Raw genomic sequence first — 26,231 nt, 5'->3', positions numbered from 1 at the left:
AAAGGCAATACAACAGTGTGTTGTTGCAAAGATGGGTATGAGGGAAATTTTATGACACTGAACAGGATAGAATATGGAGGACAATTTTGATTTAATTTATTAAAAATAACTTCCAACTAGAGCAGATGCACAGAACTGCAGCCAGAACAATGCAAAGCTTACCTTATCAAACACAAAATGGACTTGACATGTTTAGCCTAGCAAAGAAAAGGCTGGGGAAGGGTTTTGGAAATGACAAAACACTATCACTGCAATGGACACAGTAGAAGAATAAGTGGGTATAAGATGCCCATGAGTAATGTAGGCTGGAAAACACAAGGTAATGCTTGTGAATAGGAGGGGGCATCTTTGGGAAAGTAGCAGGGGGGAAAATTATAAAAAAGAATTTTATTTGTTTGTGATTATAGAGGCTGGTGATGGCAAAGGACTGGCCTATGTTTGAAAGAAAATAAATAACAGTAAGTAGTACTTGGAAAATGCACAAGAAAGCGAGTTGCCAACACTAAATGACAGCACACATGTTTACATTTCAGGCATGATCTTTGCCTCAATGGAATCCTACTGGAGCAAGACTGATCCTTAACAGTAGGAACAGCTAACACTAACCAGCATTAATTCACACTTATTTTCTAGAAATATGTTCAAGAAGTTAAAAGACAGACTTTCATCTGGGTACTTAGCAGTCCTTTCTGCCTGTCAGACTCATCTCCTGAAACACCATGCTACCCAAAAGGCAAGTTTCATTAGCTGTGCCAATTCTGCACTCGTGAGTGAATGTGCAATGTGGTGTACAGGAATTTACCAGCAGGACCCCCATTAATAGTAATGCAAGTCAGGTAACTGAGTTCCTGCTCATGAGGCTGAAAATATACCTTGTGCTGCCTAACCCTAAAGGCTGCCTTTTTATTTAATGCTTGTCCAGAAAGAGGTTGGGATTCAAACTTCAAAGACCACATGCTGTAAAAGTAAGTAGCAAGAAGAGGTACCCAACAGTGCCAAAGAGAGAACCTGGTCTCCCTTAAACAAACTGTGGAAGAAGTGGATTCATCCTGGACTCAAAAAAAGGAAGGGAAAAAGCAGCCCTGAGTGTCACAGTGCATTATCACCATGATTCTCACAGTGATTCTTCAGACAATCCGTGCACTCCATTATTAAAGTATGCTGTGTTAGTTGTACTGACCCTTATGTTTTCTCATTATAATCACATACAGAGTCACTTGGAGAAGAGAAGGAAGCAGCCCTGACTCAGCAGAAGTCACCTACCTTTCTCTCTATCTGTAAACCAAGACAAACTATATTTATGTTCCTCAAATAATGGCAATTAGTACCTAAAACTGTACACAATGTCATGAAACTTAACTTTGCCTCACTGAGCTTTCACGACAAAGATTAGTGGTTCTGATAGACGGGTGGACAATCTCAAATCTCATGTCTAACCCATGACATCCTCCTTTCCCCAGAGAGTCACATGCAGGCTGCAACCGCAGAAATGACAGTCTCCCAGGATGTCCTTTGAAAATTCCAGCTCCCTTTCTGACCATAGCAGAGTTAACAGTGAGATCTTCCCAAGCTGCAAAGGCACATGTAACTCCCTTTGGCCACCTGCAGTGACTTCCTCAGATTGCAGTGAGAGAACACCACCATGAAGGTATGTGACTAGTGATGCCAAATCTGATTTTGGTGAAATACCAAGTATGGAGCAGTGAAATGTATGGACTTCTCTCCCCTCAACTTCAACAGAAAGAAACACATGTAGATTCTCCCAGGTGCATGTAAAACCTTGAGAAGCTTAATCTGTTAATTTGTGCTTTATAAATGGAGACCAGATAGAGGAGAGAAGGTCATCAAAACACATCTGTTTATAGTTTGCAAATCTATTGCACCAATCTACACCCATTCCACTTAAAACATCATAGATTTTCTCATGTATCTCAGTTTCATTTGGATCCTCTATGATTTTAAAGTAAATATTTAAACTGCAAGAGTCCACATAGTTACTTATTAAAGACACAGATGGTGTAACAATGCACAGTGAATGGAAAAGACATACAGATTAAGAGACAATGGAAGCTCTGTCCTAAATACCTAACTGTTACATTCTTATATTATAAATACTACAATTTTCAAAAGTCATGATGCAAAATTGTTAGAGAGGTTTAAGCAAACAGTCCAATCTTTGGTACACTTACTTTGAATTAAACACGACTAGATACCATACATGTAATACTACAAAGTGCAAATGTTTGTGGTGACACTCAGATTCCTGGATCTCACAGTTGTATTAGTTAATCTGCAAGATAATATGGTTTTTCCAAAGATCCCACAGACGTGTCCTCCACCAGAAACATATTTTTCCAACTTTAATTCTTAGATTAAAAATTGCTACTTGACTTTTCGCACAGATGGAAGGAGGGAGAGTGGTTTTGGTCAGCCATGGGAGAGTGCTCCAATGTCATGGATATTCTCTGAGCTCGAACTGAAAGCTGCACTCTCTGAACCTCATCCACCAGGACTTCCGCCTGCTTTAGCCACCCCACTGAGTCTTTTGAAGGAGCTCAGGAGACAATTCAGCAGCAGAGTGTAAGCACGGCCAGAATGTTGAGGACACAAACCCTTGCAGATGAGACACAACCCACCTCCTTAATCTTTGCACAAAGAGACCTGTTTTCTTGGGGGACTGACACAATATTGCATATCATAAATACTGCATTTGCTGAGCTCACTGTACACATTAAAAATATATCTGTTTCAGAAAGTTGGTCTTTTAGCAAAATGCTTTGTGTGTCATAGCTTAATATGCAGAGCTTGGCTTGTTTGTCTTTTTAATAAGTGCAAATGTGTAAAAAGAAAAGCTATCCTGAAGTCAGCGCCAGCCTTTCAGTGCTTCCAAGAGTTTGCCCAGCGGACAATAAGTTACCCCTCTGTTTTTGTTAATCAGTAGCTAATGATTTATTGACTGTTTGGAGTGGTTAAAGGTTAAAAAGAATCTGTTTCCTAGTTATTTTTAATACAAAAAAGCACTCCTCTGCATTGTTAATGTGCTGGTTAAGACCCCATCGCCTCCGAAAGTGCTGGGTGGAAAATGCCTCAAGTTCATACCCTGTGGGGCTCTCTGCTTTCTAATGCTTCCAGTAACAGTAATAATGGGAAAAAATGGAGCAACCGGCAGCAGGTCCCACTGGAGGCTTCTGCTGGGGCTCCAGCCACCACTGAGGTCCCCCCTCACCAGCTCCCTGGTGCTCATTAGGCAGCCCGCCAGCCACCCTGGCTCCTTCGTTAACCCGCTGGCCTCTGCTCTGCTATCTGACATGGGGAAGGGAGAAAACCTCTCCAATTCCCAGGCGATGCTGTGCTGCTTCAGTGGTCAAAAAGCTCATTAAGGGCCCATGGCAGTGGCAGTCTCCCTAGGCAAGTGGCCCGAGCCCAGCCCCCCGCAAGGAATATAAAATAAATAAACAGGAAAAAACAAATGGGGAAAGCACCATACTTGCAATCCCAGGGGGAGAGACTAGGAAATGCCAGAGAAGCTTAGTGCCGTGGCATAGACTTGCAGACGGTTCTGATCAATTGGTAAACTCCAAATTAGCCAGATTAGAGAAACCATTAATGTTTATCTCTGCTTTTTAAAGTTTCCCCCTACAGCTTTCCAGAGCACCTTTAAAATAAGGTGGTGTGAAGAAGTAAGAATCTTTTAGACATCTTGATTAGTCACCAGGGAAAGGCAGGACAAATCATTTCACATACACCCCTTACTCCTTTGATGTATGTATCCCCTTTATTCCCAGAATATTTTAATGGCCTTTCTTTATACAAACTTGGCTCGAGTCTGTAAAGAAACATGAGAGTCTGTGACAGTGAAAAGGAAAACTGAAAAGCTTCCTCCTAGTGAGTCAAAAATGCAAATTCTGAAAAGCCACCAGACCAGTTCTTTTCCTAGACATACTCCCTGCAACACCAATAGTCAGGATTCAGGCTGGGCCACAAAGTCAAGCAAGTTTTACTAGCCTGATTTGTTATCTCCTTCAGAGCCAAATCCAGAGGCTAAACTTTGATATTCAAAGCAAGAGGCTTTCAGCACAGCTATGAGACCTGGCACTGCCCAAATTGCTGCTGCTATTTCAGTGGTAGGGCAGAGCCAGAGAGCAGCCCTCCTGTCCCACCATGTGGCAAAGGCATGGTGAGGCTGTGAAAAGCTATGGGTACATGTACATGGCATCCAGGTGTGCTCCTGCCCTCCACAGAGTGTGACCACTACCTTCACAAATATTGTCCAGCTCCTACAAAAAGTTTATACTTGGATTTGACTCATTTTGGCAAGGGCTGCTGTAGTGCTGATAGGAAAAATGAGTTTTCCCTGTCTTCAAATGGAAATTTTATCCTCCAATTTGTATTCCCAGATGCTTCTCAAGTCTTTGATGCTGAATCAGTGACACAGCAAAAAGGACCTGTTTTGGCTGCCAAGAGACCATGCCTACTCCTCAAGACAACATTCAGCTTTCCACGTGGGAGACACTACTCACCATGGTGCTCTGCTGCTGCAGGTCCCCTCATCCACCCACTGCAGCCCTCTTCTCACTTCTGATCTGCCCCTGTGGCTGGTGCACCTTCTCCCTACCCTCTTCTGCCCTCTGAACACTTTTTCTGCATGTTTTGCTGCCTCCCTCCCTTCCACCAACAAGGGTGCTCCTCCAGCATCCTTGGAGAGTTGGAAGAACACATGAAGGATGCTGGAAGAACATCCTTGTTCACCTTCACATGCTCTCCTCTCAAAGTTCAGCAAACCCTTCTCCCTTTCCTGTTTGTCCCTGTCTACCTGCCAAAGTATCATCTCAAATATTTTCACCTTTATATAAATCTTGTATGTTTTATGACTTTTGCATCCAGGATGCAAATGTTATTGCTGTCAGAGTCCAAGAAATACCTAGAAATAGCAGTGTGACACTTATTCACAGCAACTAAGTCCTCCTCCTCCTCCTTGGACTCATGCCTGGTGACATCTTGCCAAGCAAACTGCTACTCAGCATGGGTGATGGGGACACAACTGTGTCTGTAAAATCCAGGAATCCCACACTGCTCTATGGGCCACCCTTGACATGGATGGATCTTTGTGAGGCTGTCCTGGTACACAGAGACCCCTGCATGGCCAGGTAATTGCAAAGTGCTGCTTCCTTTCACCACACAGACAGATGCAAAATACCTGAAGGGTTACTGTAAATCAGTGATCTCATGTAGATTTACTGTGTGATTAAATGGAGATAACAGTGCACTTCAAAGAACTTGCACCAAATTCCTGAGGTGTCATTTCAATGACTCCACCAGCTCTGCACAAGCCTTCAAGCACTGTCCTCAGGGCCTTATGATGAGCCCAACAGCCATTCAGACTCTGCCAGCTCTCACAGAGGTCCCTTGCATCCCCTCAGCCTTCAGGAGAAGCTGAAAATCACCATTTAGGGAGGTGATGTTAAGCCTCCAAGGAGTTTTACTGCATGGAGGTGTTAAATCATCTTGAGCATACCTGGGCCTAAGCAGCACCATTGGGTGCCAGGTTCCCCAGGATGATCTGAGAGCCCCACACCATGAGGAAAGCCATGCAGCTGAGACACAGCTCAGGTCTGGGGTGGGCATAGACCTAGAAGTGGCAGCGTTGTAACTGTGCACACAAGTCAAGTCTTGGGAGGAGCAAGAGGACTAAGCACTGAGCAGCCTTGCTGAGGATGAGGCTTCCAGAAGAGCAGAGGCTTGGGTTGGTTTTGACACTACATGGTCCCTACTTTCCCTGCAGAGTGAAAACCCTGGGGATGGTTTCTGAAAAGTTACTGTTTTCATTTGCATAAAAAATCACTGCCACAACAATGAGTGTCTTCAGGTGGTGTTTGCAAACTCTGTGAGAACAACACTTCCAAAGGCAGCCGGAGGAGAGAAAGAGCCAAAGTATGGGTACACACTTGCCCTCCTCTTCCCCAGCTGCCCAACAGACTTCTCAAAACTGTCAGGGAGAGCTGAGCCACTCAGGTCTGGGCAGAAGGACAAACTTTGCATATCAATGACCTCCAAATGACTTTCACTGCTTTACACTTTCATTTCCCGAGACACAGATTTAGAGTTATTTGTTATTTCATGTCAAGACAATGGAATGTCGCTCTGCCGCCAAATCCTGATTTCCTTTCCCAGATATCAATCACTTCACACTTACCCTCTACCCTCTAAAAAAAAAAAAAATCAACATAAACAATTACTACTAATTGAAATCCACATGAATAAATATCAGTGGAATTGCAGGGAGGGACTTTTAAAGTCCAGACTCACATGTGCCTGTTCTGCAAGGGCAGATCACACCCACTAACACCTGCAAGGCCTCAGCAACCACATCTGAGTAGGACCAAGAAAAAGTAAATATTAGCCAGGTAGCCCTTCAGTGCTTTTCAGATGTTAGCGGGCCAGACCAAAGTCCCGCTGAAGGAGCAGATGATGTCATGGAAGACCATAAGAACAGGGCAAATGTGCAGCAACACTTCTGACCTCCTGGCTCTCTGCTTCCTACCTTGGATGCTGCAGGCTGGAGCTCGAGATGGGTTTTCATAGAATCCTGCCACATTTCATGGACGGAAAGGACTCATGTTAATATTTAATCAGCCTTTTGCCTTAGACAACCTCAGAACATCACCGAGTTAGTCCTGCCTCAATAACTTGGCTTGCACCTGAGCTAAAATTTTCTTTTAGAAAAGGAAATACTAGCTTGATTTAAAGATTTCAGAGGACAGTGAGACCATCAGAACTGTGGGCAGATTATCACGCAGATTATGTACATTCACTATTAGCAATACTGTATATTATTTCTAATCAAAATCTGTCAAGCTTCAGTTTCTATATATCAAATCTATGGTCTTATCTAGACTAGGACTTTCATTGATGGTACTACACTGTATTTGCATGGAAGAAGATGAATTGGGTCTCAGCAAGGATGGGAGTCTCTGAATCTTCAGACAGAATGCCAGGAAATGACTCAAACTGAATTATTTTTGCAGAGATTACCTTTTCTCATGGCATTTTAAAAACTGAGTTCTGAGCATGTAGGAAATGACATGGTTTGTATTCAGACACGAGGAACATATTTGATGTGTTTGACTAGGAAACATTTTGAACTTTAAACGTAAAACCCTGGCGTGTATTCAACAATGGAAAATCTAGTTTCTTTCCCTTCCTTTAGCTGCTTGTCATTTTAATAGCTAGGCTTTTTAAATGGCCATGCCTACTAGCACCAAAAAAACATAGTACAGATAACTAACACAAATACGTAGCCAGAAATTCCTCATACGCTCATACTGTACATGTGCCTCCACCACTTACTGCATGATTCACAAGTATACAAGCCTGATCACCAAAAAGCACAATAATTTGCTGATATAGTAATTTTTGTTCTTGTAAGAAAGTTGTGAAAAAACTATCATAACCTGCATCTGGCTAACAATATTGGTGATTCAACAAAAACTCCTTGAACTCGAGTGGAAAAGTAAATGAAACATGCAAGTCCCTCAGGGTGCTGGTCAAAAATTTTGGTCGTGGCTAGCAAAGAAAGTGACTTTTTCACTTGAGTTGCTTTTCTTCCTGGTGTAACTGAAGAAACCTTGGCAACCTTCTCTGTGAAGAAGAGGCCCCACACTTACACAGGTAACCACAGATAAGTCATTCTCAAAACCACAGCTAACAACTTGACTGTGGTTTTAGTGTCCTGCAAGCTTTCCTCTGCTTAAGCTATGGCAGAACTTCTGATCCCATGAAAATGCCACAGAAGGAAAGTATACCATCAGTGCTCTACGGGAAGTTAGCACTGTCCATTGCCTCCTCCTCGCTGTGACACCACTGGCCTCTATAACCCTACAGTACCTTCCACTACCGAATATTCACAATGAGATGGGTGATCAGGAAATGACAACATTAGAAATATGGCTAAACCTTAAATAAGAATATGTGATTTGTTTTAAAAGCACTAAATTTTAACACGCTTTCTGCCTTGCATGCTTGAGAGAGACTTTAAAAGCTATATTGGCATTTCTTAGAGATATTATGAATTTAGGTTTGGAAAATGCAAATCCATGAAATTGTATTTCTTCCAGGAAAGATATGCCCAGAGAAGTAGGTTGTTTCTAACTACATGAACTTTTCAGTATTTACAGTACCCTGCCCCCCCCCCCCTTGTTTAACATTGCAATTAATGTTCTGCATTTTTCTTTACCAGACAATGCCAAGCAATGCTAGAGCAGGCGTGTGTTGATCACGGACACTGTAAACACAGCAAGTCACTCTGAGCCATCAAAATCCAAACTGTGGCTCACATCTGATCAACAGTGGCATTATCATAATCTTCAACAACTGCATTGTTTATTTAGAAAATCTCCCTCAATCCCTTAACAAATTAGTCTGGAAGCCACCAGGAGGATTAACTTCAGAAAGTCTCCCCTCAGATCGCAATTATGTCTGCTCAGATGTCACAAATGATAGACATTTGCATAAGTTATACCCAGCCTTTTTTTACTAATTGCATTTGTGGCGATTTGACTTCCGCTGGGGTCTGTCTTTCCCAAGTGAGTTACAAAACGCAGCACTCGGCAGGGGCAACCATGCTCTGGTGCAAAAAGTGCTCCCTGGCACACGGTGTAATACATACTACCTATCTGAGAACTGAATTGCCAACCACTTTTCCTGACCATTCAGATTAGAAGTAAATGATACTGAATGGTGTCCTGGATACTTTCAGGGCAAAGTCTTTCACCTTGCATCCAATAACTAAAAGTTATGCCTAGCTGGTGGCAGCTACATGGCTTTTCTCCAAGGAGCTGGCAATCCCTATTCAGCTGCAGGCATGTGCCTGCCTCATAAATCACCCGCGGCGCTGGCAGCCTCGTTGGCAGGCTCAGCAGGGAAACTGAGAGCTGAGCAAACAAGGTTTTCGTGCTGGAACGGGAGCGTGGCAGCGGGGTGGCATGGGGAAGCCTGTGCTGAGTTGCTGCATGATACTCCTGTTTGCCTGTCAGTCCTTGGGGCATGGAGCACCATGAACCCAGGACTTCTAACAAGAATTCGTTCCCTTTATAGGAGAGAAAGCAGTAACCAGTATCATCTTTTCTTTTGGCGCAGCTGTCACAATCTTTCACTAAAATGTTGATATCTACCTTTTTTCTTTTTCAAGGCCAAGTGGCAAAATCAATTATGGGTCCTGTATAAAGAATATGTTTCCACAACAGGTGAATTTGTCATCATCAGAGAGGGTCTGTGTTTTCAGAAGGAAATGAGATAACCTATCTGCCAGCTCCACAGGCACCTGGCGCAGGGGCACATGTCTCTGCAGCAGACACTCAGAGGCTGCTGTATTTCATCCCACCCTATTCAAAACAAAGTGCTATATTAACCTCTCCAACACAGACAGGCACCACTCCCACTGCCTGCGACTGCCATGACGCTTGTGCTTATGCAAGGGGTTTGGATTAAACATGCCCTCGGTGGGGGAACAAAAGTGCCTGCTGAGCTTCCAGGTGCCCATGAAGGAATTTCTTATTTTGTGTGCACCCCAGCATGCAGCCCTGTAGGTCTTGACTTTTAGGGTATGGCCGTGTCACTGTCACAGTGACTGGTGGCTAGATGAAATGTGGTCCCAGCTGGCTCTTGGGTGGGAGAACAGGGGTGAACCTGAGTTTTTAAAAAGGAAGTTTTGCGTGTGCATCCTCAAGTCCTTCAGAAGTCCTCTGCCTGTGGCCACTGCTAGGCAGTTGCACGACCCAGGCTCCCAGAATCAAAACAGAGGCTCCAGTAAAACAAAGACAGTGATGAATGTTAGAGATTTGCTATAAAGATAATCCTAAAGACAATTCTGATAATGAGTGACAGGCATAATGTGTGTAAGAGTATAAGAAAATGCAGGGGTTGTACAAGACTGAACCCAAGAGCTTATGCTCTCCATGTGGTCAGCTGAAGCAGGTGCTCTGTACGCACAAGGCACTCTCCAGCAAGACACATCACACATCTAAGGTAAATTTTTGCCATCCTTGCTGCAGTGTGCAGCTGTCCCTTCTGCATCTGCAGGTGGGCCCTGTTCCCACACCTCTGCAGCTGTCCTGCAAGACTGCTGCTTCCCCACTCTTGTCTCCCTTGGGACCCCAGTGGGTTCATGGGGCTTTCTGTCAAGTCTGTACATTTACTCACACTGTTCCTTTTGCCAGACCAGAAGTTGGTCGAGTTCTGGAAGGCACCTGTGCAGAAAAGTCTTTCAAGCAAAGAAACAGGCTGTATTTTTCTGCTTTATTTAGAAAACAGGACACCCCCTTCAAAAAAAAACAAAACCCAAACTCAAACCCAAACAACAACCACCCACCCTTTACATCTCCAAGTTTGCCAGGTAAATGTTGCAATTTTTAAAATGTTTCAGTTTTCATCTCAAGGTCTTTGCTCCTGTCCCCTACAGAAAGCCTTTATCCTGAAGTTGCTGAACACCAGGCCTGTTGTAAAGTGCTTTTTTCTTGCTTAGGGTCATGGTTTAACCCTGACAAGCAGCTAAGCCCCACATAGCTGCTCGCTTACTCCCCTGGTGTTATGGGGAAGGGTAAAAGTGAGAAAACTCATGGGTAGAGATAAAGACAGTTTAATAGGTAAAGCAAAAGCTGCACATGCAAGCAAAGCAAAATAAGGAATTCATTCATCACCTCCCATTGGCAGGTGGGTGTTTAGCTATCTCCAGGAAAGCAGGGCTCCATCATGGACAGTGGCTACTTGGGAACACAAACACTGTAACTCCAAATGTCTCCCCTTTCTCCTTCTTCCCTGCAGCTTTTATTGCTGATCACAACATTATATGGCATTATATATTATATAATAGAGGGTTATACATTACATACCCCTTTGGTCAGTTGGGGTCAGCTGTCCCAGCTGTGTCCCCTTCCAACTTCTTGTGCACCCTCAGCCTACTCACCAGCGAGGGAGCCTGAAGAGCAGAAAAGGCCTTGATGCTGTGTAAGCACTGCTCGGCATTAGCTAAAACATTCTGTGTTATCAACACTATTTTGGTCACAAATCCAAACCATAGCACCATACCAGCTACTATGAAGACAATTAACTCTGTCCCAGAAAAAAACCAGCACACTTGGACATGACACAAATTGCACTTGGAGGTGGCAAGTGTGCATGGAGTGAAGGTGGGTGGTTTGGAACAGACCTGCAGATATTTTTCATTCTATTTTGACAGTAACAGCATTGACAGATACTATCTTCCAATAGGTATGCTCTCAATTTGTGTCTCTTCAGACATCTATATTCACAGAACTCCCATATGACATTCAACTTTCTGACCAACATACTGCCTGACTAACTACAGGAACAGCAGCAAATGAAGCCCTGATTTGGCCGAGGGCTGCTTCTTTCTTCCTGTCTTTTCCTCCATGACCCTGTTCTGCTTTCCACTTCCATCCCCTGAGTCCCACACAAGTGCAGATGGGATCTGTTCCTCTGTTGCAAGGAGCTTCCTCCCAAGTCTACCTGAGCTGGCAGCAGTCCCAAATCCACATCACCCTCAAGAGCCTCAGCTGCCCCCAGCTTTGTCTGGAGCCCAGTAGGGCACACAACCTCTGTATGGCAGCACTGGAGAGCCGTCACTCAGATCTCACAATGGGCACGCTGAGGTCTCCCCAGATACAGAACTGGTTGGTTTTGCCCAGACATATGATACTTCCTGACATCAATAGCCAGTCTGAGGCACTACTAGTGATCCACAGTATGGAGGATTTGTGGATACAGACTCAAAATGGTAAGCTCTACTGGTGCCATAGCACAGCTGTACAGGCACAGTTAAATGACCCTTTGGGATCAGCTTTGGACGAGGAACCCACAGGCGAGGGAGAACACTGTGTTCCCACCCACTCACCTGCCAGCTGAGCAAGCACAAGGGGAGAGCTGCAGCACGCACCTAAAGTACAGAAAATCAATTACAGCATGGGACTTGGCACTGAAACAGAGGGTGTTTTGGCACCTGGAAACAGCTTTCAGTCAGTGGGTGAGGGATAGATCCTCCCTGGGAAGGAAAGGTACTGGCAAATTCTAGTGTGTGAGTGGGCTGAGAGCTAAATCTCTACAGCATTAGCTCAGTCTTTGGTGATACTCAAGCTCCAGCTTGCCCCAGATGAAGGCCAGTTAGCTCAAGAGAAACCATCACTTACTACAGGCTGGAGATTTTCAAAAGCATATGTGAGTTTGATTTAGGGCAATGCACCTCCTGTGCTTTGAATTCACCATGCACCAAAGATCAGTCCTAAGCAGCCCTCATTTCTTTTAAGTTTATCTCTAACTGAAGAATTTGCCTGTTTTCTCCAACATCTGTCTTCAGGCTAAACGCAGGATTGGGCTCTGGGATGGAAAGCAGCAGGTCCCTGTTAACTGTAACTGCTGTGAAAGGGTGGACTACTCTCAAGACAGTCAAGCATATGAAACAGCAACCACAGCACTCTTCAGTCTAAAGACATGCAAGGAAAGAGTGAAAGACTGGCAGCTAACTATTGATTATCAAATATGAGAAGAAACCATATCCCAGTTATAGAAAAAGGGTAATGTCTGCCCTGAATATCTCATCCTAAGAGCCTGCAGGGTCAAGTGACCACTACAACAGTCACTCTCTGAGGCACCCAACGTTTTACACCTCCTGATCATGGAGAAGGATCACACACACACACTGCCTGGTCTTATAGTCTCATAATCGTTACTTTGTGAGTCATTCTGTGAGTCATTCAGGGATTTGTTCATTCCATCCCCCAGAATTACTGTAAGGCAATTCAGGCACTCAGTGATAGTATGTTGCTCTCTGCTCTTCTCAGGTTTTCTGCCATTTAGGTAAAATTATCCTGTGGTCCATTAAACAGATGCAGAAGGAGCTTCTGCCTACAGAACATAATGTCCTTAAGCAACTCTGATGCCATATAAGTAACAGTATATATGTAGAAGATACACAGTATATAAATATACATGCACATGCCCTTTATAATTAATGGAACATGTCTATACCCAAAACATTTTTATCTTGTGCCAAATGATGAATTCTACCCTGAGGTAATGAGTCAGGTAAAACATTAACATAAATTTGATGGTATATCTCAAATTCTGAACAAAATTGCATTTCTATCAGAAGTTTGGGAGAGTGGCTTGACATTTTCACTTAATTAAAAACACTATCCACTGCTGGGCTCATTAAAATATCCTGTCCCAAGCACTGCTTATAACCATACACGATGCTGTATGTAAAACAAATGCAACATAGTTCATGTGATATTACTGATATTGAGCATCATTACAATCAAACAGCCTAGTGGTTTTGCTCCTATTCCAAACACATATCGGCATGGCGAAAACTACTGACGATCACTCATGCTGACAGGCTCAGAAGAGCCAAAGGATAAGGACCAAACTCCATCAGAGGATAACTGCACTCTCATCATGTGGAAAGGGAGCACATTACTACGGCTAAGAGAGCAGCTCACATCACTCCTGCCCCTTACACCAGCTATCCTGTGAACAAGCAGCAGGTTGTTTCTGCTGGTTTTTATCAGTTTTATTTGCCAGGCTGAAATCTTCCCTCTTCTCCCACCTTTCTTTCCAAAATAATTTTTAAAAATCCCCTTCTGAATTTCTATAAATCTCCTGCGAAAGCAGGTCACACGTAGGTCACCATTAATTTAATACCTCTCATTGATTTTAATGGCTACAAGATCAGGATCCTGGCAGGTTACGTATTTGAGCTAACAGCATCAGCAAGTAGCTTTCCTCCCTGCCTTCCCCCCACTGTCAACAAACATCTATAATTGCAAGTAACACTGCTAACAGGTAAACTGATACCTTGCTACTCGGTAGCTGACAAGGCTTTTAATACACAACTGAAATAAGAGAATGGTTATAAAACTCTCCTAGTTCACTTCTGCTCTCTTACAGCTACTAATTCCTTCCCCTTGGTGTTTTTCAGAAATTCAATACAGAGCCAACACTTCCTTAGCACAAACACCATCCATGTGCTTCCCTTAGGCACTTCCACTGAAACCAAGTGTGCCAGCTGTTACCAGGGGAGGAAGAATCCATTTCCATCACTACACGGTAAATGAAACAACATTGCTTCCCTTCCTCCTCTGATACAATCTGTTTCATTACTGCAAGGTATTACAGTGCCTGCATGTAACAGGATTTGTGAGAAAGCATCAAAGACTTGAGGTGATAGAGAATTGGTTTGATCCTTCTCTGCAAACACAGTGGTACAAAGTTGGCTCTGGACTCACCTCTGGACTTACCGATGAGGCTCCAGTGTTTGTCCTGAAGTGGCAGGAGACACTTCTGATACGGAGTTAATTATAAAACATTTTTCAACAATACTAAATATTGCCAAGCACATCATTTCTGATAAAAAATAATTTACAGGGGTCACTTCTCCACTTACTTCTCATTTCATTATCGTTATTACCAAAATGACTTTGTGCAGGGTGGCAGCAACCATCAAACTGTGTGCCACGTTAAGGAAATTGCTGTAGAAGTTTCCCACCAGAGTTGCCCCCCACATCCAAGTTATCCACTCCTGGAGTCGAAGTTCCAATGATGCTCAGCCAAATATCGTTCACAGAGCTGAGGTGCCAAAAACCACTCAACCTTTGGTCATATCCGACCACAATCAACTTGGATTGCAGGAACAGCTTTCAGGGCTGTAAAAACTCATCACCGAAAATTTGCTTTGGACTGAAGTGATTTAGATCATGTACCAAAGCCTGTTAGTCATTCTCCTCAAAAACTAAAGATGAAAAAATAACCTCGGCTGTGATGAAATCTAATATTCCATATGTGAATTATAGCATTATCTAAAGGCTCCAAAGAAGACCAAACCTTTTTTTTTTTTTTTTTCTTGCTAGATGCTGTACAAATGCAGAAAGAACAAAATGAACTGAACAATTTCTAGCTTAGTTTTTAAAACGGTACTTTAAAGAGCTTAACTAAAAAAGGAACTGGGAAAGAAGAATGAAGCTAAGAGAGTACCTGACCCCAAACACTTGCTGTGAGCGCAGTAGGAAATTTTTGAATTGCTATTTATTTCAATCTGCACCCCAACACATCTCACATTTCCAAAGTAGGAGGAAAAAGTCCAGCACGAAGAAGCCTGTCACTGCCCAAGGACACAGTGGTGGGTAGGAAAAGGACAGGCACAGCTGTAATGACCCCAGTAGCAGGATGAGCAGCCTGGAAGCACTCAGCTGTAGGAGTGCAAATAATAAGAGGAATAACAGAGTAAGAAGAATAAGAAACATAATAAGAAGAGTAACACAAGTGACACAGGAAGGGACTGATGAATGCATAGGCAAACGTGATCATATTTATTAAATAAAGAAAACCTGCTGATGGAGCAAAGGGCAGATGGAGAGAGATGAAACTCAACATGAGTGAAGGATAAGAAAGAACAGGTATGAATACCTCTTTAAGGACTTTTTAATGTGAGACAGTCAAATTAATAAAATGGATCTCTACCGGTATCTGGGATGACAAAGTATCCATTTCCTATGGACAGCATTGGGAGGAGATGTCTAGAAAGGAGCAAAGACCAGAAGCTCCCCAAACAAACAGCAGAAGTAGGGGTAAGGAGCCCCGTGAGGATGCTGGTGAAGGTAGCCCCCGTGGCTCTGCTGCCAGGGACAGGGTGTTGCTGCAAAATGCCTGAGTGACCTGGAGGCAGAGAGGAAGAAGGGCAGTGCAGAAAGGGCTGGTGGTGGGGATCAGACACGAGCCAGAGGCAGGGAGGAGGGAGCTGGCTCAGGGGAGCTCTACCTGCTCAGGAAGACAGTGCAGTGTTCAAGTGGAGCAAAGGGGCTGAGTAGTGATAGGATAAGGACCTGACACTGTGGTAGGATTTTGGAAAGAGTGGAAGGATGCAATACCTGCAAAATAATATGAGTACATAATTTAAGCAAACTCATGAGTTTTGGGTATTCTGTTATTCATACACGTCTTAGCTGCATCAAGTTTAGACATAGCATCCCATTTATCTTGGCACAACTCAGATCCTTAAATTATCTCTGTCTCTTCAACCTCCTCAGAGGAGCTTTACTTCCAGCTTTGTTAAAACATGAAGTAGCCAAGGAACTGCTTTACAAAGAACTAACAGCTGAGGTGAAGGCTCAACCCTGCTGTAGGGCACAGCGGGCAGCTCAGTGGTCAGACCTGCAGAGCTGCCTCTGGCTGCCACTGCCCCACAGTGACCGTTCCTTCTTTCACTACTGAAGAGTTGATGCAACACATGCAATTCTCAGACATGCTGAGAAGTCCTGAGAGCATGCTAAATACATACAGGTTAGCATATCCTACTTGTGCCATTTTACTCCATATGGTGAGCTCCCCTCTGCCAGCCCAAATTTATCCATTTAAGCTGGAATAAGTACTGCTAAGGGGAAGGTGATGACCTGTCTCTAACATGGACAGCAAAGGGCACAGTGCTCTCTCCACACAGTGACCCTGCTTTTTATCACTTTTATGTCATGTGAGTGGCAAAGGCAGTGAAGTCAGTGGTGTTTCCTGCCATGGGCCCTCTGCTCTCCCTGTCTGTCCTGAGTTTCCTCCCGTGCAGCAGAGACTGATTCATTCCCCTTTGAAAAACTGGGGCAGAAGAAGAAAATGATGACAGGGTGCACGTGTTAACGATAGGAAAACACCAGTTGCTAACATGGCGCACCTACCAGTCTGCTTGAACAGCAACAAGCCTTGAAAATGAAGCAGGGGTTTATTTTTAACATCTGTGTCAGATCTCTTTGCCTTTTAAAGCGCGTAGTGGGGCTGCCTGGGCCCCTTATCTGCTCGGCAGCGCTTCAGTGAGCTGCTACAGTGGTTGTTCCTGCAGCTGTGTCCTCCCCTCCTCATCCACCAAGGAGCTGGAAACCTGGAGTGTCCCTCTGCTGTCTCAACAAGTGCTGTTTACTCTTCTAAAGTGATTCATTAAGAAATACACAGACTATGGAAACATGGCATGTTGCAGTTTGTAAGGAAGAGCCTCACAGTGTCCACAGATGCATGCATGGCGACACACCACGTTTCTCTTCTATCTCTCTGTGCTCCAAATAGTGGAGCGTATATTAAGGATATTAAGTACAAAACTTATAAAACAAGTTTTAATTTTTTGCTTAATATAAAATAACTAATAAAAAAGGTTTTTTTATTTCCTTAATAAAATATCCTCAGGCTAGGAGACCCTATCTAGGAGTCGAAAGAAAATTTTAATCCTCCCATTCAAACTGCCACACAAACTGTGATGAAAGGATGCAGTGCTGAGAAATAAAGAACTTGCTGATCATTTTAATCCTTCATCTTCCATTCAGCTTCCTACACCAGTATCCTGTTTCCTTTTTAAGAGCCAACAATGCTCCTCTATTTCCTTACCCAATTCCCCATAATGCTATCATGTCAGACTTAAAAGCAACACTTCTCAGTAACTAAATGAATTCTCTAATTTTTGTTGTAGATTACAGAAGAGCTCTGACATCTATCTGTAAACAGTGACACTGTACACCCTAAAAGCCCACGTTTTGGTTCATCACAAAATGGCTGGTTTGCACAAAGCCCCTGCCTTTGGTTCAAAGTGAACCTGCTCTTGACAGCTACCAAGGGTGCAGCTGTGGGACAGGGACCCAAGAGCCCACCTCTGAGTGCCACGGACTGCATACAATGACGTTTTTTGCATTTCTCTAGCACATATTTCTATATAGCAGACAAAAATGATTTAGTAAAGACAGCCCTTGATTACTGAAAAGTGTCAGCCATTTAATAACCAAATTTTCCAAACCAGAGAAGCTTGTGCTAGCTAAACTTGTTATTTTACACAAGAAAAGACAGTTATAGGGAAGAATTTTCCTTTGCTTCAAGAACATTCTACACTAGTGGTTCGCAGTTGCTACACTGAAGGCTCCTACACTGCACAATTCTTAAAAAAGATCAAAATCAGTGAATAAGTTGTTTTAACTGTCACTTATGAGGGTTTAAAGAACTGAAAACTAAAATATTTCCAAGTACCTGAAGGCTTCCCTGGTAATACTTCTGAAAAGAATGTATTAGGTCTGCTTTTGCCTTCCCAAGACAAAAGTCAAAAGCCCTCACAGGGAATTTTTGTCCCAGGCAAAGTGAGCAAGACCAGTACCATTTGTGCAGAACTGTAGCAATGTACTTGGCTAAATAAATAAAACTCAGGTCACCTGCATACATTAGGTCAGAGCTAGATGACCCATGCCTCTATTGCTTTACACATAATAGGGTCATCACCAACACAATTAGTCTTACCTTATTGTAGTACTGCACCTGGACCGAGTGCCACTGCCCATCGCTAACTCCCCCTGGAACGAATGGTGCCACTGTAGTGGTTGTCTCCCCTGCAAGGGCAGGCAGAAGGGAAAAAGTAAGTCAGCATTAATGCAGAGCTAAGTTTGCAGTGAACTGAAACACAGAGAGATAGAGAGATATTGGGTAGATAGAGCTATTGCTGGTGGTCAAGTGAGGTTAAAATGTATATGATTTTTTCTAAATTTCTGCTAAAAGCAGTACTTTGAGGTTTTTTTGATATGATGAGCATCATGCTGGGATATTTTGTCAGTAAAAGGAAGCCTACTCCTTGTCAGAGCTGAGAAAGTCAAATCCAGACGCACTCTAGTATAAACCCCATGGTAACCTTGGCCCCAGCAAAATTTTAGCAGTGATTAATGAAACTATTGGTGGCCTTTCAATATTTAAATTTGAAAGCAAGTCTGTGCCATTGAAATTGGAAAGCTGAAGCTTTTAAGCCAGGTCTGAGTCAGCAGAACCAGCTCAGTAACCAGGCATATCTGTTCCGAGGTAGCAGCAAAATAAACATTCATGTTGAAAGTACATAAAAGGCCTGGCACAGAGAAGGGATTGCTAGGTTTCGACATTTTTTCTTTCTCTTTCTTTGTTTTTATTTTAACCGTTGGAAAATTCTACATAATAAACCACAGGAAAAATAACTCCCTCCCATAAGCCAACGAAGTTCATGGTATTGTTGAGCTTAAAATGTACTTTCAACTCTCTCTTTGCAACAAATACTTTACCCTGAGTGAAGTATTATTCCTGTGTCCCCTGCTTTCCTTTAATTCCCATCCTATATACTTCTGTTACTTAAACAATACAGATTTCAGCTTAGCATGTTTGACATCTTGATGGGATTTTTTTAATCATTCAGTGATAAAAAAAATCTGTGGTAAAAATGGGGCTTTTTTATTCAGCTAGCAAGTTTCTGCAAAAGGAAGGTCACCAATATCCAATCCTTTTGCTTTGCTTTCTGTGAAAAAGTTGTTTTGACAGGTAAAACAGTCAGATCAGATGTCCAGAACTTGTACTGTTCGTTAAAAGCCACTTAAACTATAAAACATAAACCATTCTCCTTCCAAAGAAAATACCATTTGTAATATACAGGATCAGACCTGCTCTCAGGTGCAGCAGTGCACATCTAAATTTAGTTTCATGTATTTTAAAGGAGTTCCTCCACATTTAAATGCATATAAGTGCAAGTAGAATTTATTTTTTTCTCACACATCCTCAGGGTGCCTTCCAAGCAATTTGATTCAAGTTTAGACAGGCGGAGCAGAGCTACAGAAGAAAGCACAACTCTCCAACTGCAGCATGTTATTTCATTACACTAATCCATTCAAAAGCCTGCCTTTAAATCTAATTTGGACAACTTTGAGGTAATAAAGGGAAAATGAAACCGGATATCTTCAACCCAAAGGGCCCAGATATGCACTTAAGCATTGCTGGTAAGTTGATGGGGTTCACATAGGATTTACCATGGGGTTTGAGGGCAGCAACCATCACTGGCAATGAGAGTGCAACACTAACATGGGCTGTGCCTCCGCTTCTACTGCTTGCAATGTCTTGCTTTTCACAAAAATAAAATAAGAGTTTGACTAGAGCCCGCATGTCTATCCTGAATATGGATAATGGGAAATAACAGGATTATTTCCTGAGTTATGTGCCTGATACAGAGGTACAAACATCTCACTTGATCTACATGTAACCCACCTTGACCTACACAACAGCCCTTTCCACTTACTTGTTTCTGTCCCAGTGGAAAATATCCTCCGAACCTGTAACAACTAGAGGCCGTCTGCCCTGCTGAGATTTAGTAAAGCCACTGAAGCCTTCCCACTAAACTCACAGACCTGCTCCTGGGCTGAAGCAGGAATGCAAATGGTCCACCAAGAGGAACTCGTATGGCCTCAGCAAGCCTGATGAAGTCCAGGGAGTGATTCCTGGGGGCTTCAGTGTGCTCCAACCATGCTGTACAGCTGTCAGCTAACAGCTTCCACCTGCTACCCCTGTCATGACAATCAGCACAGCTGGATGTAGGTTTTTGGATGAAATTTGGGCTGGTTTAACTCAGGAAACACCCCTCTGCTGAGGCTGGGATGGTCAGGGTTTGTTCTGACCACACTTTTATCAGAAAGAACTTTGCACTGCCAGGGATGTATGCCACCCTGAGCTTCACTTGTCAGCCCTCCTTTCTCTCTGCCCCCAGGAGCACCAAAAGACACTAGCTTTGTCCTAGTGCAGAAAGCAAGCGAACACCAAAGCCTCTGTTTCTTGTTCCCTAGCCCACTGTAGCAATGAGTGGGCAGCTAAGTTCTCCTAAATTCATTGTTGTTTATGGCTTCATTAAAGAGGAGGTGATTCTACAGTGCAAAAGTGTGTTCCAGCAACTGCTCATCACCAACCCTTAATGAAGGGCAGGCATTTTTCACTTATCTGATAGCTTTTCCTTTTGCTCGCATCTATTTTTTAGATAACATTTATGCACCTAGTTTCACTATTGGCGTAATGTAAAAATGCATAAACACACAACGTTTATCACAGTGTGATAAAATGAAGTCTTATATAAGCAAACACTGTCTCAGAGGCCAACTGTTTTGCTAGTGCCAATCTTTTATAGTACTCGTAAACTCCGGCTTTTATAACTGGTATGTTGACAAGCTCCTGCCTACCACAGCAAGTGTAACCACCACAAACTGTCACAATCTGGAGTACTTTGCAACAGCTGGCATCAGTTGTTCACTGTACAATGTCAGCTAATTACTCAATTAATGAGACAGCAAATAGCTGTATAAAATCATTAAAGTGCATTTCCAAACAGCTTGAGAGTATCTCCTGATCACAAGCAGAAATGCTCGACTCAAGCGAGGCCTCACCTGCAGAGAACGTGAGCTGGATCTGCTCCTCAATGATTTCCAAGGCAATGAAGTCGTGCTTCTCATTGAAGCGCCCATTGTAGAGAAGGAGAGCATTCCTCTCCCTGGTTGCAAACCTAGAACGAAGAGACGAGGGGTTAGTTCATGCTTAACAGCTTATGAATTAAAGACTGATGGTCAAGTCTCCAAGAAGAAAGACATCATTGTATCTAGCAGAAAAGCAAGCCTTTGAATCTTTCTTCAGACAGAAAATTATAAAATTGAGGAGTCAGCTGCAGGATAAATCTACTCTTTCACACTCAACAGAGGCAAGCAAGATGGAAAGTACAGCAATCTACTCTGCAGAGATCTGCTGTGGATGCTGACTCTCACAAGGGGTAAAATTAAGCAGACGCACGATGCAACATGAGCATCTGACACTCGCCAAACAGTAGCACTTATGACACTTTGCAAACAGTCCGAAAGCTATAAAGCATTTTCACATCAAAGGCAGGATACTTGCTGCCTGCTTGCTGTCTCAGTGCTACGGGGTACAAGGAAAGTCATCAACTTATTAAAAAGACCTGATGGGGAGTCAAGGGGAAAAGAAAAGAGTTACTTTAATAATACCGTGTAGACAATAGGGGTTCATCAATCAACAGGTCAGTCAATTGGAGAAATTAAAATAAACACTTAAATGATTCCACTAAATCAGCTCAATGGGGTTTTTTAATTTTTTCTTGTGCATCTAATGTGGGATGTATCACACCTTCCCTGCAGAAAAAGAGGTCACCTCACTTTTAAAAAAGCCTCTTTTTTTTTGTCAGCACAGAACTTTTTCTGTGAAATTCTGCATGTTGTGTGTATTTTACAGTTTTTAATTGAATCCTATTATCTTTGGGGATTTACACACAGCTTTCATCTACTTAGAAATGCAAAAAATTTATTACACTTTAAATTTTTACAAAGATTAATATTATATAAAGAGAGAAAGAGAGAGAAACCATGGGAATTTCTTGTGTTTCTAAATAGCAGTGTAGTTTGATTTTGTATCCTAAACTTCAGGATATATGCCTGATTTAAATTAACCTACTTTTCCTACAAATGAATCAAATGCTGAACATAGTTAATGAAAACTGCCTTCCATGGACAGAAGAAATTATTCTTGTGCCTGTCACGTCATGTCATGTCTGTTAGCAAGACTCTCATACGATTCAACAAAACCTGTATTCAGAGAATGTGAAAGAAGCAGTATTTTAGAACATCAAGGTCTGGTATGTGAAATACAAAATTTCAAAAGCAATTAATATTTTTTAACAAAAGTTGTTTGTCAGGCATATGTATGTGGTGGATCACACTGAGTAGAGACATTTCAGAAACAGGACCATGAAATAGAGCTAAACAGAAATGGAAATTTTTATTCCATATATTTTTTACTATTTTTGAAGGAGAATTAATTGTTCTGGTTCAAAAAACAGAAGTCAAATTTTGACATTTCCAATAAAATACATACTCCAAAGAATATTCATGATAGTCCATCAAAATATTATGTTACTGTTTTGATTACTTCTAATCAGTTTTGTAATATATCTTTAATTTTAACATAATATTATAGAAGTAAAATACAAACTAAATGAATTGAGACAATACTGTTGAAATATTTCAATATTATCACAACACTGATTTAATCTTCAATTTTCACCATCAAACATTTCATCCAAAGGAATACAGTTCCTGTAAAACATTTCCCAAGACTCTATTTTTCTGTGAATAACTGTTTCAGCAAAACATTTTTGGTTTTGAAGATCTATCCAGAATATATATGAGCAAAAAAAAAAAAGAATAATGTTAGTGATGTTTCTTTACTGGGCAGAAAGAATTAGTTTGATTAGTAACAACAGAAACATCAGTTCTGTTTGAATATATTTTTCTATACATATTAGGTTACAATTCTCTACCATACTTTTAATTATTAAACTATTAAAGTATTATATTATTAAGCTATTTTAAAAATATCTTTACTCCATGTGTGCTCAGTTCCATTTTTTGCCACTTGTCAAAAGCATCTTTTGTATCATACTAATAGTTAAAGCACTACTGCTTCCTTTACTGGTTATCACCAGCTGGGGAAAAAAATACTGGTTTTTAATAAAAGGGATAGTTTTAAGGACATAGGAAACAAAAGACCCTTTCTGAGAGTTTTGAATAAATAGTGAGAAAACCCCTCCAGTGACAGCGTCTCTTGGAGTGGAGGAATAGAAAGTGTTGGAAGGAAGCAAGGAAGTCATATAATGTTGGGATCAGAAAGACATGTCTGGTCAGTAACCTAAATACTTCTTTTAAAAAATCACATTTTAGTTATGAGAATGGACAATGCAAACATTCTGCTCTTTGCCAGGAGCAGATCATGAGTCACTCAAGGCTGAGGGAAGATAGGCACCCTGGGAATTTACAAATGCTTCCAAATCACAAAATATGTAATGGCAAATCATCGTCTAGTCAAGCTGCAAATTCTTGCTTATCCTCACATAATGTTTTCCACCTGCCTTGAAGGATAATAAAAGCCAAAGAGATAACAAGTGTAAATAAAAGTGAACTTCAGGTATGAAAACCTAAATGTGTCATTATCCCAGACAGTGTAGGAGGAACTCCATGATGGTCTAGGCTTTTTATAATCACACAGAGAGGACTGAGCAGCTCATGACTAAATCTGCCATCTTGTTTTAAAGATGGTAAGGAAGCCCTGGTGTAAGCACTACTGTCCTACGGTAGTTTGCTGTTTCTCAATAACCCCTACACAGAGCATTTGAGTTACTTTAACTTGAAGCACCCTACATGTCAAAGATCTCTTCCTGAAAGCCTGAAAAATGACACCACTTGGCTGAAGGGACAAGCCAAGGGTAGTATAGGTAATTTATGCTGGCAGCCAGCCCAGATCACTCCTTTGTTTGCACTCACTGTAGGTCTGACAAGTCCAACAGAGCCTTTTGCTCCTCGCCTTTTCCGTGTATTTAGATCTGATGCTCTAAAACGATCTTCACAGGCGCATCTCCTCCCTGCCTCAGCTTGTGTGCAAACTGTGCCTGAACTTTCTGATATAACCAAAATGTCAAGATTTCATAAAATTTCAGACCTTGGGACTGATGAAGGATAAAATGGAAAGAAGCTGCCTGTCTCCTGACAGAGGTAAAACACCAGGTAACTGCTGGTTGCTGGATAGGACATGTGCCTGATGAGGTCTTCCCTGAGCACTTTCTCTGGACAGACACATGAACATGTCTGCCATTGTTGCTGTTCTTGTTACCTATCAACAAATCCCTGGCCTTGCCCTTTAGGGTTGGTGCTAACATATTTTGTGTTATTTACGCACAGTCAACAGTGAGGGAGAAACCAAAGGTTGATCCTGACTGGATAAACCATGGGAAAGCTGCAAATCCACACCCTGTGCAGAGGAGAGGTGTGTGTGCACCTGGAGCTGTGGCTCCATGGCAGGCAAGCCCTATGCCTGACCCAAGAAGTCTTCTCCAAAAGAAGTTTTTTTCCCCTGGGATGTGTGAGTCAGGGGAGAAGAGCCCTGGTCCATGCAGTGTGGCTGCCACCATTGCTCCCCTCGGGGAGCCTCTCATCAGGACTGATGGGATGGGGATGAGACTGGTCGTGCCTGAAGGAGGGGAGTGTGAAGGCCAAGAGGAGTGAGGCAAGGAGCTGGGACAGTTGGGATTGTCCCAAGCCCAAGGCTGTCAACCAACAGAGAGCAAGGACCTGAGGAGGACTAGCCTGTGCTCAGCCATGGCCTGACAAGACCAGCTCCTTTCACAGGCTGGGCAACAGAAGAGGGGAAGATGCTCCCAAACAAGCAGCATGAACAGTTTGGCTCTGCAGCCCACCTGAGAGTCAGGAGGTCACAGGCTCAACCAGAAAAATGTGGCAAACCCACCACCCACCTTTGCACATCTCTGGCCGAGGGCTGCTGAGAGGTGGCCAGAGAGGCCCTGGTCCCCTGCCCCCACGCTGTCACCCCATGCTGCAGCAGAAGAAGGTCAGGACGTAGCACCTCAGCAGCATCCTCAGCAGGGCAGAAAATCAAATGCTTTCAAATAATACAACTATCCCCCACTTGCAGGAGTCACTGTCAGAAATCCCCCAAGTGATCTCTAAACGTAGATAATTCAGTAGGTCACAATATTTTACAAACAGTCCCAAGCTCAAGTGGAGAAGCCACCAGCTACAGAGTCCTTCCCCACCGGCACTTACATGAGGGAGACAGTGAAGTGGAATCGCTGCCGCAGCCCCTTGAAGGTGATGAAGGACTGTGGTGGGAAGCTCCTGGTGGTCATCTCGCAGTACGGCCGCTCATATTCACCTGGGGGACACTCGCACTTGAAGCCCCCGATCAGCAGGTTCACACAGGTCCCTCCATTCTTACACACCCCTGGAGCACAGCGGCCGGAGCGCGCGTTCACCTCGCAGTACTCTCCTGCAAGGGGAGAAGCAGATGTCAGGGAAGGTGACACCTCACCCCAGCAGCCAGCTTGTGACACTCAGCTACCCAAGTGTTTCTACGAATGGTTAAGCTGCTTCTAAACTTCTGCACCTGACCCCCTCCGCAACTGAGGCACAAGCCTGTAATTTCAGGGGCGTAAGGATGCTGCATTATCTTTGAAGTCTGAATTTTCAGGGGGTGCAGTATATGATTTGCTGAGCAATCCTCTTGCAAATATCCAACAATTTTGGTCTCAGATTTCAGATTCCTTGGCCACTCCACACCTGGTGATTAATATAAAGCTGGTGACAGACAGATCTACATGAGAGGAGGTAACACCACCAGTTAAAAACTTGCATGTTCCCTGTCAACCAAAATACGTGTAAATTGTTCCAGTGTTCACTATGGGTTAGAAATTGTGTAAACAGATAAACAGATAAGTGTTTGCACTTCACCTTTAGTGGAATTTGCCTTTGCTGCCCATGGCAGCAACAGGGCACAGCCGAGCTCATGACAACACTCACAAAATATTT

The 26,231-nt window shown here is 42.9% G+C and overlaps 1 protein-coding gene across 6 annotated transcripts in view; it reads right to left on the bottom strand.

Annotated features, from left to right (window-relative positions):
- The window catches only part of CELSR1 (cadherin EGF LAG seven-pass G-type receptor 1), a 174,361-nt gene that overhangs the window by 57,375 nt on the left and 90,755 nt on the right, over positions 1-26,231 (bottom strand). For all 6 annotated transcript variants that reach the window (XM_026868159.1, XM_026868161.1, XM_026868162.1 and 3 more), the window contains exons 3-5: positions 25,470-25,692; positions 21,237-21,352; positions 18,322-18,410 (exon numbers count right to left, since the gene is read on the bottom strand). In XM_026868159.1, the coding sequence (XP_026723960.1) occupies positions 18,322-18,410; positions 21,237-21,352; positions 25,470-25,692 (428 nt within the window). The remainder of the gene's footprint in view (positions 1-18,321; positions 18,411-21,236; positions 21,353-25,469; positions 25,693-26,231) is intronic.

Source organism: Athene cunicularia, assembly GCF_003259725.1.
Source record: "Athene cunicularia isolate RWA chromosome 1 unlocalized genomic scaffold, athCun1 chr1_part2, whole genome shotgun sequence".
NCBI lineage: Eukaryota > Metazoa > Chordata > Aves > Strigiformes > Strigidae > Athene > Athene cunicularia.
The sequence above is the reverse complement of the archived record's forward strand: the minus strand, read 5'-3'. Positions and strand labels throughout refer to the sequence as shown.